This window comes from Vespa crabro, chromosome 2 (assembly GCF_910589235.1).
Source record: "Vespa crabro chromosome 2, iyVesCrab1.2, whole genome shotgun sequence".
In the NCBI taxonomy this organism is placed as follows: Eukaryota; Metazoa; Arthropoda; class Insecta; order Hymenoptera; family Vespidae; genus Vespa; species Vespa crabro.
In genome coordinates this window covers 6,905,499-6,917,998 of record NC_060956.1, presented here as the reverse complement: position 1 = coordinate 6,917,998, position 12,500 = coordinate 6,905,499, and the positions used below count along the sequence as shown (strand labels likewise).

Sequence of the window (12,500 nt, the reverse complement as noted above, 5' to 3'; positions counted from 1 at the left end):
TTTCTTTTCCTTATTAGAGTACCTACTTCTTTTGTTCTATTTTATCAATACCGAGATAACATTGATATTATCTTATTTTTCGAATAATACAAATTAATTTATTACGAGAGAATGATTTTGTTCTTCGTCTTATTGTTGATGTTGTTGTTATTGTTGTTATTGTTGTTATTTATTTCTTTGTTTAGACGATGCAAATTTGCGGCGCTGGACCATACGATCAGCATCTTATGTTGGGTGAACACGAGCTTACCGATCACAGTCAAAGTTTGGCGGCTCTTGGGATATTTCCAGGAGCATTATTGACTTTAAAGGTGAGTTGAATTTTTTCGTAAAAATGAATTAGAGAGAGAGAGAGAGAGAGAGAGAGAGAGAGAGAGAGAGAGAGAGAGAGAGAGAGAGAGAATTTTAACGTTAGAAATTTTATATATTTATATGTATATGTATCTAACTATTTGAATCATTTTATATCGATTTAAATTGAATGGACCATATAAAACGATTTTCTTATATAATAAGAAAAGTATTTGAATTGGCGCGTAATGTTCGAATGAAGTGTCGCCAGAACGATACGTTTGTTTTGCTCGAAGACAAGAACAGTGACAAAGAGATGCAATTTAGATTTAAGATCTAGCGACCGTTTCCCTTAAGCCCAAGACAATGGATAAGTAACGCCGGCAATGGTCGAAGATAACGCTAAGAGCGACGTTCTCGTTTTGGGATTAACTTGAAACGCCTTACTTGAGATTAGAAGCGTTAATTGGACTTACCACTCGAGAAATCGGAACCGTTAAGATTTCCCATTGAGGCTACGAAAGAGTTCGTTTGTCTTGGATAGATCTACTTAATTATAGCTATTTCTGTATCTAAGAGGAACTAATGTATTTTGAATGCAATAACGTGATAATATTTTATTTTCAAGAATCGTCGGGGTAATGTTGGAATTTTTCATTATTTTATATCCAAATAAATAACACAAACAATAGTATTTTCTGTTTATACTTTTTATAAATATTTCTTTTTTTTTCTTTTTTTTCTTTTACATAACATATGGATATGTAATTATTAGGTATAATATTAGGTGTAATAATAATAAAAAATAATACTACATAGTACAGTATTTGTCTAGAATCAATAAGTAATGTTGAAAATTTTCAAATATAAATAAAATAATATAAAATAAAGTAAAATAAATAAAGAAGAAATTTTTTATTAAATATATATATATATATATATTAATATAGTTAGATATATATATATATATAAATATTTATATATTTAGATATATATATTTATATATTAATATAATAATATATATATTTAAATATAAAATTAACCAATGCAACACATTGGTCAATCTAATGCAATCTCAAACTTATATATATATATATATGTATCAGATTGACATTTGTATTTTAAAAAAGTCTGTTAAAATCAATATTGATCATATACGATGTCACCACCGCAAAAAAAAAAGAGGAAAGAAAGAAAGAAAAAGGGAAAAAGAAAGGATTGACAATTCCGTTCGATGGATAATATCGATTTTGATTGCAACTGAGAGATGAGATCTCGATGTGGAATTGGTATTAGATTTCTTTCTCTTTCATTTTTTTTTTTTTTTTTCATTTTTTTTTTTTTTTTTTTGTTACTTTATCTCAGACTGACCACGCGTATACATCTTCTCGGTGAAAATTCAACGGACATCATTCGTTAGCTTGGTCTGGTTTAGTTTGATTTGGTTTGGTTTGATTTGGTTGATTTGCCCGTCGAAGACGAAGACTAAGGCGAAGGCGAAAACGAAGACGAAGACGAAAACGAAGACGACGACGACGTTCTTGGGCTTTTTGTCGATTAAAAAGTGCGACCGAGCGCACTCCCGCGATGTTCGAGCGGTCGTTGAGCGATTCCTCAGCGAGAGAAAAATTCTCTCTCTCTCTCTCTCTCTCTCTCTTCTTCTTCGGTTCGTTTCGTTTCGTTCGACGACGGCGGCGCTCGTCGTTGGAATAATTTCAGCATTCCGTCGCATTCCTCCGTTCACAGTCGACTGATTTTATGAAAGCGAGTCGAACGAGTCGAGCGAGAGAGCGGCACTCGCCACTCGAAGACTTTAAAACCGTTAACTTGTGACGTGCCTTCTCTCTCTCTCTCTCCCTTTCTCTCTCTCTCTTTCTTTCTCTCTTTCTCTCTTTCTTTTTTTCTTTTCTTTTCTTTTTTTTTCTCTTTTAAGAGAGAAAGAGAATTACGAGCAAGCATCGCCTCTCATCTCCCGACTAGTTTACAGGCTGTGGTTACACTAGCTGCGAATTATAATCGGCAACCGCCTTACCTTACCTTGCTTTGACTTGCCTTGCCTTGCCTTGCCTTGTCTTACCTTGCTTTGCCTTGCCTTGCCTTGCCTTGCTTTGCCTTGCCTTGCCTTGCCTTGCCTTGCCATGCCGTGGAGAATTCAACGTAGACCTCTCGACTACACCTGGAAATCGTTTCGCCGATTTTAAACGCTCCACCGATCTCACGTTGACCTGAAAACTGCCGTCCGATATTATTTTCTTTTATCTTTCATTTTTTTTCTCTCTTTCTTTTTCTCTCTCTCTCTCCCCCCCCCCTCTCTATCTCTATCTCTATCTCTCTCTCTTTCTCTTTCTCTCTTTCTGTTTCTTTCTCTGTTTGTCTCTCTCTCTCTCTCTCTCTCTCTCTCTCTCTGTATTTTTTTTTCTTCTTGATCATTATCCCAAGTAATCTATTTTTATCATGATACTAAAATCAATTATATCATATGACCGTTACATCCTATCAGATATTAATTAATAATATTAAATGTATTTTAATTGAGTTGATTAATTATGTTTATCTTTCTTATATATCTATTATTATAAATCATTCAACAATTTGTTATTTTGGAAAGTGTTGTAAGATATACTGTTTGTGGATGGTCAATATAGACGTATATTATCCGCATACGATATTTAAGTATACGATTCGATAGAATGTAACGATGACAAACAAGCCTTTTGCGGAATAAGTTTTATGCCCTTTAACGGCCTATTTACGATCGTAGTTAAAACGAGCTTGAAAAAAATTGGGGTAGAGTAAGGAATATAATCGTGAGGTTAGTCGATTCCGTTGAAAAAAGATCGAGTTAAAGAGATTCCAATGGTTGAAGCTTAAGAAAAGAGGAAGAGGAGTCTGTAAAGTCGGATGCTCGTTAGATGAGATCCAATGCCAGATCGTAAAGATCATTGGGTAGTTATCTCGGGTAAACGTAAAACGTGAAAGACTTTTAAAGGATAAATTCGTAAGATTCGTGGAATCGAATGCATAGAAATCTTTTCTTCTTCTTCTTCTTTTTTTCTTCTTTCTTACTTTTTTATATATGTATTATTACTTATTTACTTTTTTATTTATTTATATTTATCTCGAATGATCAGAATGATTTTCTGACTTGTACCTACATATATCTATCTATCTATTCAACGATGAGACAAAGTCCGAGTTGTAAAAGCACCGTGAAGCTGTTCTCTGCAGCGAGAGCTATGTCTGTCCTTGATCCTGAGCTACCGATCGGATATCAGGGAACACAATGACCAGGATGACTTGCAAGGGGATCGCCGATCGAACTTCTTGCTAGATATTAAATATCGCATCGTCATTCTTCGCGCAATTCAAGGTCACGCTTACAAAATTGATATATCTTTGCCATCTACGTCCACCTTACTTTAATCTTTTTTTTTTCGTTTTCTTTTTTCTTTCTTTTTCTTTTTTTTTTTCTTTTTTTTTTCCTTTTTTTTTTTACGTTAATGGATACAGATTAACGAGTTTAACCATATAGGTATACTTACTTGCTTAACCAGCAATAGGTGTTCTTATTTCTATCGCTAACCGGAATAACGATTTCGTATGCTCTTTTACAAGGACATGGATATTATTCATTTGAAAAGAAAACTTTAATTGTACTTGAAACATTTCGATTTCAAAATTATTGAGTTCCAACGATAGTTTGAGAAATATATATATATATATATATATATATATATATATATATATATATATATCTACGTACATAGAGAACAGGTATATATATATATATTTTTTTTTTCTTAAATTAATCCTTATCGCTCCCATATGGATAGTAATGATCCTAATAGAATTATATATTCATTCGTTCCCTTCTTTTTTATTTTTACGAATAAGCAAACAATCCCTTTAAAAATAGTAATAACACCTAAAGCACATTAAAATTCATTGATCTTGATATTTCTTTGGAATTTCCTTACGAACATGTTATTATTATCCTTGAAAGCGTAATAATGGATGTGTATGTTTATGCATGGATTATATAAAAATTATATGATCAAAAGAATTGATAGAGAAAAGGAGGGAATGAGAGAGAGAGAGAGAGAGAGAGAGGGAGAGAGAGAGAGAGAGAAATGGAAGATGCGTCTCTTTGGAAGACAGTCGAGCATTAGAGGCGATAATAACGACAAGAAGCAATATCGTTTGGTACAAAGTCAGCTCGTTCTCTTCCCTTCACTTTTCCCCATTTTTTTGCAATTCCTCGTCGGTGTGCTCTTCATGGCTGATCGAGCGGAGTCTTTAGAGTCGGTCCGTCGAGTCTCCAACGGGCGGCACCCGCGTTTGATGTCGTGTGACGAATGTCCGCGTTGGACGCGCTCTTCTCTCTCTCTCTCTCTCTCTCTCTCTCTCTTTCTGATCTTCCTCGTCGGTCTTCGCTACTTTTCTTCCTCTCTTTTTCTCTCTTACGCGCGCTCTGGTAAAAGAGAGAGAGAGAGAGAGAGAGAGAGAGAGAGAGACCGAGAGAGATCGAGAGAGAATCCCGTATTACGGAGTCCCTCTCTCTCTCTTTCTCTCTCTCTCTCTCTCTCTCTCTCTTCGTAGCAAGCCCCAGCAACTCTACCTTGCCAACAGAAAATTGGAAACATCCGATAGGGGCTTTTATACTCACAACCCGAAGCTACACAGTAAAAAGGAAGAGGCGCGAGGCTGGAACCGAAAAATAAGTCGATCGATCGATTCGCGTGGCTGCTGCTGCCGCCGCGCGACGTTCATCCGCATCGTTTGCCTGAGTAATTCCTTCCTTCCTTCCTCTCTTTCTTCCTTTCTTCTTTCCTTTCTTCCTTCCTTTCTTCCTTCCTTTCTTCCTTCTTTTCTTCCTTCCTTCCTTACTTTCTTTCTTTCTTCCTTCTTCCCTTCATGCGTTCTCTTCTACGTTTGATATCAATGTACAACTCGTATTGTCGTTGTATTAAGTTGGACCATTTGGAGACTTTAATGCCGCGTTTGGATCGTCCTTAGAAATGAATCTTTAATTAAATCATTTTGATTATAGTCTTAATAATAGTTTATAGTGAAATATTTATATAGATCTGTGTCTATAATTTCATTTACTTTTACGTGATTTTTGATCTTGAAGAAATTCTTCGAGAAAATTGATGAACGTCATTTCTATTCAAACGAATACATTTCCTTGAGATTTCCCTTTTACGATTCTAACAAATCGTGATTCATTTTTGTGAATCGATGAAACTCAACGAATTCCAATAGCGTCATCGATCGTCCTTAGTCCTTTTCTACGTGGATTCTCCGGTAACGAGGAGGAGGATGACCGAGTCCAAGGAAAGGGTCCCTCCCCCCGCCGACCCCCCACCCTTATTGGAGCCTTCGTCGAGGAATTTCGCGAACGAAATTCCGTGAAATTTCGCGGTACCCTTCGGGAACATTTCTTCCAAACAGCAGCGCCATCTTCTCTTTCTTCCTTTATATCTTTTCTTCCTCAAGCAATGTTTCTACGAGCAAGAAACTCACACTGACACGAGAGATACCACGTGGTTCCTTCTCGATTCCTTTTACTCTCTCGTATTTTACTCTTCTCCAATTCTTTCTACCTTGCTAAACGAGAAGAAAAGATTCAAGTGTGTATGTGTATGTGTACATACATACGTACATACATACGTACATACATACATACATACATACATACATATATATATGTATATATATATATATGTATATTTATCTTTTTCTTTGCATTCTTCATCATTTGTTTTCATCTAAAGATAAACAGAAACGATAAATATACATAATTTACTCACGGTATAGATAATATCGATGATTACGGAAGAAAGTATCTTCGAAGGAAGATATCTTAAATGTCTTTAAAACTTAGAGAGATAAATATATATTCAATATCGTTCGAATATAATTCGAATTTGTATCGTATCATTGATATATTTTTTATTTTTTACGAGCTCCTTGCTCGAATCGATTTCTTCTTTTCTTTTTCTTCTTTCTTCTTTCTTCTTTATTAGCGACAAAAAGGTACTAATTGTTGTAACTATATATACTTGATGGGTACCATCTTCGAATTAACGATCTTTTTCTGATCTCTCAAGCATCTTCATCATCCGTACACCTGAGAAGGCAGACAGATGCGAGGCCAAGGGTCGTTGGTCACTAATTACGCGCAGAACAATTAGCACAGCTCTCTACTGTTCAGATTTAATTGTTCAGACCGAGGATGGAGCAACGCGATCGCGGAAAGTTGACTTTTCCTTTGGCCCTCGTCATAAGATCGACTTTTTTCGATACCAGATTCCACAAAGTCCTTCTTCCGACTTTTCTTTATCGTCTCGTCTCGTCTCGTTTCGTTTCGTTTCGTTTCGTTTCGTTTCGTTTCGTTTCGTTTTATCCCTCCTCGTCTCACTTCCTCTTGTCCATTCTGCTTTCGTCTCGTTTAGGAGAAGAACGTTTGGCCGATCTGTCTATGTATATGTTGCTTGGTATTTCTGGAATTTGCAATTTCATTCGTTCTATGGAATTTGTACGACTTTTAGAAATATTTTACTGCGTCTAATATTCTTGTTAGCGTTAGAAAATTGTGTTCAGTTCAATTCTAAGTATACATACATAAATATATACATACATACATACATACATACATACATACATACATACATACATACATACATACATACATACATACATACATATATACATACATACTTACATAAATACTTACAATACATACATACATACATACATACATATATATATATATATACATGTATATAATATATTGTGTATATACATATAATATACATATATATATATATATATATATATATATATATATATATATATATACATACATATACACACATATATATATAGTCACGAGTGCAATCCAAAGTAAATCTGTTTTACTTCGATAAGTATAGTGAATGATCGATAATAATCTTGATAGTTATCAATTTATCGAGTTATTAATTGTATACACACATATACACACACATATATATGAATAGATATATGTGTGTGTACATATATATATATATATAATAAGTGCAGTTAAAAATAAAAAAATCTCATTGATTTCGATAACGATTGATATACTATCTATGGTTATTAATCCAATCAGATTATCAATTTTTCTAACAATGTTCTTCAACAATCTAACACGATCTAATAATTGAAATCTAATCTAATTACACTCAAAGATAATCATATAAAAGTATTTTATTATCGTTACGATAAATCATGTCACGACGATTAGATCGAAATTTTGTTCTTTCTTACCTAAAGACCGGTAGCATCGTGTCAGGATCCGGTCGGGAGTCCTATAATTATTGCCTTTAATAACGGATCTTACCGCGAAGGATAAGATCGATGGAAGGGTCTTCCCTTTCCCGTTCCCGTTCCCTTTACTCTTCCCCTTCCAAAAAGGTAGAGGATTCTTCGGAAGGAAGGATCCTTTGCTGCCGACCGAGCGTTCTCTCTGTCTCTCTCTCCCCACCCTCTCTCTCTCTCTCTCTATATATATATATATATATATATATATTTCTCTTTTTCTCTCTCTCTTTCTATCTCTTTCTCTGCACCTGACCGGTCGGCCCACTCGGAAATAAATCAATTAAGCCGATGCAGATCTAAACGGCATCGTCATCGTCATCGACTTCGTTTCTCCACGCGCTGGAAATAACCTAACGTTCTTCGAGCCTTTTCATCTAGAAGGTCGAAACATCAAATTTTTCTCTCTTTCTTCAATCTTTTCTTATTTTATTCCATACAACGTACAATCAAATTGTATACCTTTTTCTTCTTTTTTTTTTTTTTTTTTTTTTTTTTTTTTTTTTTTTTTTTTTTTTGAAAATTTCTATTGTCTTGATACGAAGGATATTTTTCTTTTATTATTTTTCTTTTTTTCCTTCTTTTTCTCATTTTTCTAATCTCGCAATTATTCACGTGTTTTATCATACGTGTTTTCACTCGGACATTCTTCTTCGTAGAAATCGATCGATCTATCTTAATAAACGTTTTTATCAGGTTTTTACGATTAAAAATTCAGTCGAAAGATAATTCGAAAATATTTGCGTGCTCCGTACGACATTTGATTTGTTCGTGCGATTCTATGTATTAATTGTTAGACATGTATATATCTTGAAAAACGTTTGCATAAGCCTGCGATATTATTTATGACAAAAAATATTTTAGATCAGGACGATTAGGCCAATACCGTGCTGTGTAATCGATTCGATCTAATCGTTTTTTTCTTCTTTTTTTTTGTCTTCTTCCTTTTTTTTTTCCTTTCTTTTTTGTTTCTTTTTAATAAAACTGCCGACGTCGCTCATTTGCCTATGCATATACCTAAAGTCGTTTATAATATTAACATTTCACGGTTAAATTCCCTTATTTCACGTAGTATCATATTTTATGTATGATATCAAAGCGATCAGAACGCGCAAACGTAAACGATAACGATCGTTTAACATCATTTTCTACTTCTCCTCTTTGATTCAAATAACAGAGAGGGAGGGCGAAGAGTAGAAAGAGAAGGAGATGCCATGAATTTTTCGGGGACGCTTACCCAATTCCCAGCTGCGTCCTATATGAGATTCGTCCCTAGCATACGAGATTTTTTTTATCATATTCTCTCTCTCTCTCTCTCTCTCTCTCTTTCTCTCTTTCTTTGTCTGTCTGTATGTCCGTCCGTCTGTCTGTCTATCTCTCTCTACTTCTCCCTTCTTTTTCTCGGTCCAATTTTTTTCTTCTTTCTTTTTTCGTTTTTTCTTCCTTTCTTTCTCTTTTTTTTGTTCTCCTCTTTTTTCTTTTGCAAAACTTTTCCTTTTCGGACACTCGCGATTCTCGGCTCCTAGGCGAGCCTAAGTTAATATTAATAGGGATATTTATGGGCCGTGGGTCAGTCGTGGTCACAACCAGTGTGGCTAGAGAACTAGCGATAAAAGAAAATCTGAAAATGCCATGATTTATGATCCCTCCTTCTCTCCTCCTCTCTTCCTTTACTCTTCGGCACCCTTAAACGCTGAATAAGTTATGGTCCGTAGCCGCGAGCCACGCTGCCCATAACTCCGACTATGCCTATCGTATATTGACTATGGTTTATCGAGTAACGAAAGTGCGCGTATAATCATATTTAATTATAATTTTCTATTTAATAAAGAATATTCTATATACGTTCAAATGATATATTGCTAAGACGCTATTATAACATACAAAAAAATAATATGATTTTGTATTCGTTTTTTTAATATTTTTCAGAATAGAATTTATTTTATAAAATAAAATAAATAGATATCTAATATATCCATCATTTTAGGACGTACTTTATATATATATATATATATATATATATATATATAGTATAAAATAAATATAGTAAAAAGAAGTATATATAGTAAAAAGAACACACACACACACACACATATATATATATATATATATTATATAATATATATTATATATTATATAAATACACGTAATTATATAATATATATACACGTATATAATTAATATAATTAATAAATACATATTATATTTATATATATATAAATGAAGGCATAAATGTATAAAAATGCACGCGGTGTATGTATACACAATACATGACTATGTATCATCCATTCAAAGCGTTCAAGCCATGTAAGTTTCAATGGTATCCATATTCTACCCACTTGATGCCTCCTTCCTCAGTCATCCTAAGCAGCAACAACTAAGCTTCTGTTTGTTGATGCAAACCTCGTCACAACCGGCCCCGATCAACTACCGCCCACCAAGCACTGCTTTCAGATTAACCTTCTCGATGACTCTCTCCTTCTCTTCTTCTTCTTCTTCTTCTTCTTCTCATTCTTCTTCTTCTTCTTCTTCTTCTTCTTCTTCTTCTTCTTCTTCTTCTTCTTCTTCTTCTTCTTCTTCTTCTTCTTCTTCTTCTTCTTCTTCTTCTTTTCCGCCTAGAGACTTCGTCTTTTTCTTCTTGTTCTCTGTCGAGGGACATGTGGCGTGCCAGAACGGCATCGTGCTTGCGGCTGCGGGAGAGCTCGAAGTAACCAAGAGAGAGAAAGCGAGAGAGAGAGAGAGACAGAAAGAGAGAGAGAGAGAGAGAGAGAGAAAGAGAGAGTGAAGGAGGGAAAGAGAGAGAAACATACTTTATTACGTACGTCTGAGAGTATTCTTCCAAGTATTCCACTATATTCCTATATCTCTTATGGTATACATCGACAAATTATTTTATTCTCTTTTTTTCTTTCTCTCTCTCTCTCTCTCTCTCTCTCTCTCTCTTTTTCTCTTTCTATCTCTTTCTCTTTCTTTCTATGAAACATTCGAATAACTTAAATCTCTCGTTCATATTGAATTAAGTATAATGTTTATTTTCCTCTACCTTGACCACTTGTTCCTTTTCTTCTTTTTTTTTCTTTCTTCTTGTTCTTGTTCTTCTTCTTCTTCTTCTTCTTCTTCTTCATCTTCTCGTTCGTTTAATCTCTTGTAAATTCTTCGCATCGTTTATCAATCGAGAACATTAACTTTGAATATTTCGGTCGTATTAGTTAAGAAGGTTGATCGTAAAAGTAAATGAAACAGATCGTAAAATGGACTATATCCGGTTCGGTATAAAACTCGATATACTTTTACGAGTGTTTGGATTATCGCGATAGTCCTCGTCTTAAGTTAGCTCTCCTTGAAGGTAAAGGAAAAATATCTACCATCTTCTCGGGTATAGTTAGAAAAACTTGAACGTTCGCGCCCTGAAATCCCTGACATAATAATATCGTACGTATTGAGAGAACGAATACTTTTTAAAGAGAGCGAGAAAAGAGAGAGAGAGAGAAAGAGAGAAAGAGAGAAAGAGAGAGAGAGAGAGAGAGAGAGAGAGAGAGAGAGAGAGAGAGAGAGAGAGAGAGAGAATGCTTTTATGACGTTCACGAAACGCACAGCGGATATTTATGGTTGCGTACACGTGTTCCCACATACACTCCGATCTATATTTGGCTGGGATGGTAACCCTGAATTCCTCCGTCTCTTCGAGTCTCTCTCTCTCTCTCTCTCTCTCTCTCTCTCTCTCTCTCTCTCTCTATCTTACTCTTTTTTCTCTCTCTGTCTCTCTCTCTCTCTCTCTCTCTCTATCTTACTCTTTTTTCTCTCTCATACTCATTCTTGTACGTACACGCACTTGTGAACCGTGCGGTATGGCAGCCTCTACAGGTTGTTGCTTCGAACAAGTGGTCTTGAATACGTATTGATATTAACAGACCCGTTGTTCTCGTTAATATTCTTAAATAAACAAACTTTTCTACTGACATATAATAACGAAATTATGCGTGTAAGTAAGTTTGTAATTCTCAAATGTGTTTACTCGAGAGTTACTCGTAATAGATATTCATTAGTTTCATCAGTCGAATTATTCCTTTGATAAAGTTTCAATAACAAGAATCAAGAGGGTTGTGGAAGAGGAGGTGGGGAGAGGGGTGTAGCGGGAGGTGAAGGTAGGGGGTGTTGGATAGGAAGTTATCCAGTTTCGAGTGGCAAAACATACGGAGATTAATCTCGAATGTAAAAGCCGTCTCGATTCCATAGATCACACAAAGACTTTGGAGTTCTATCTCGATTATCTTCTCTCTTGTCGCTCTCATACTCTCTCTTCTATCTTTTTTTTTTTTCGTCCTCCATCTCCTCTTCCTTCTCTTCCTCCTTCTTCTCCTCCTTCTTCTTCTTCTCTCTTCCTTTCGGTCCAGTTAGGGCTACTCGCGAACCTTAAGTTAAAACGGGCAACCAACACCGTGGCTAGTCGCACAAGTCACTAGCACACCCTCCTTCGTTGAATCCTGACCGACTCGGTGAAGAAGTAGGAGGAAGAGGAAGATTTGTCCCCTAATGTAGTCAGTGAGCCTCGGGGACGACGACTGGGGTTTGCGAGTAGGCGTCTAGGAAAGTGAGTAATGCTTACGACAAACGCAGCACCCAGGGGGCTGAAAGAGGCTAGTGAAGGGGAGTAGATAGAAAGAGAAAGAGAAAGAGAGAGAGAGAGAGAGAGAGAGAGAGAGAGAGAGAGAAGATCCCTGTGGATAGGGTGCTAAGCGACACACTAAGACCACCCTGCGACTATCTGCCTGTTTCCTCGAGGGGTGATTTCTCTTTCTCTCTCTTTCTCTCTCTCTCTCTCTGTCTCTCTTTCTCGCTTCTCGTTCTTCTCTCATCTCTCA

General features: G+C 35.6%; 1 protein-coding gene across 3 annotated transcripts in view; it reads left to right on the top strand.

Annotated features, from left to right (window-relative positions):
* The window catches only part of LOC124433089 (ubiquitin carboxyl-terminal hydrolase 48-like), a 62,334-nt gene that overhangs the window by 35,125 nt on the left and 14,709 nt on the right, over positions 1 to 12,500 (top strand). For all 3 annotated transcript variants that reach the window (XM_046982661.1, XM_046982660.1, XM_046982659.1), the window contains exon 16: positions 186 to 311. In XM_046982661.1, the coding sequence (XP_046838617.1) occupies positions 186 to 311 (126 nt within the window). The remainder of the gene's footprint in view (positions 1 to 185; positions 312 to 12,500) is intronic.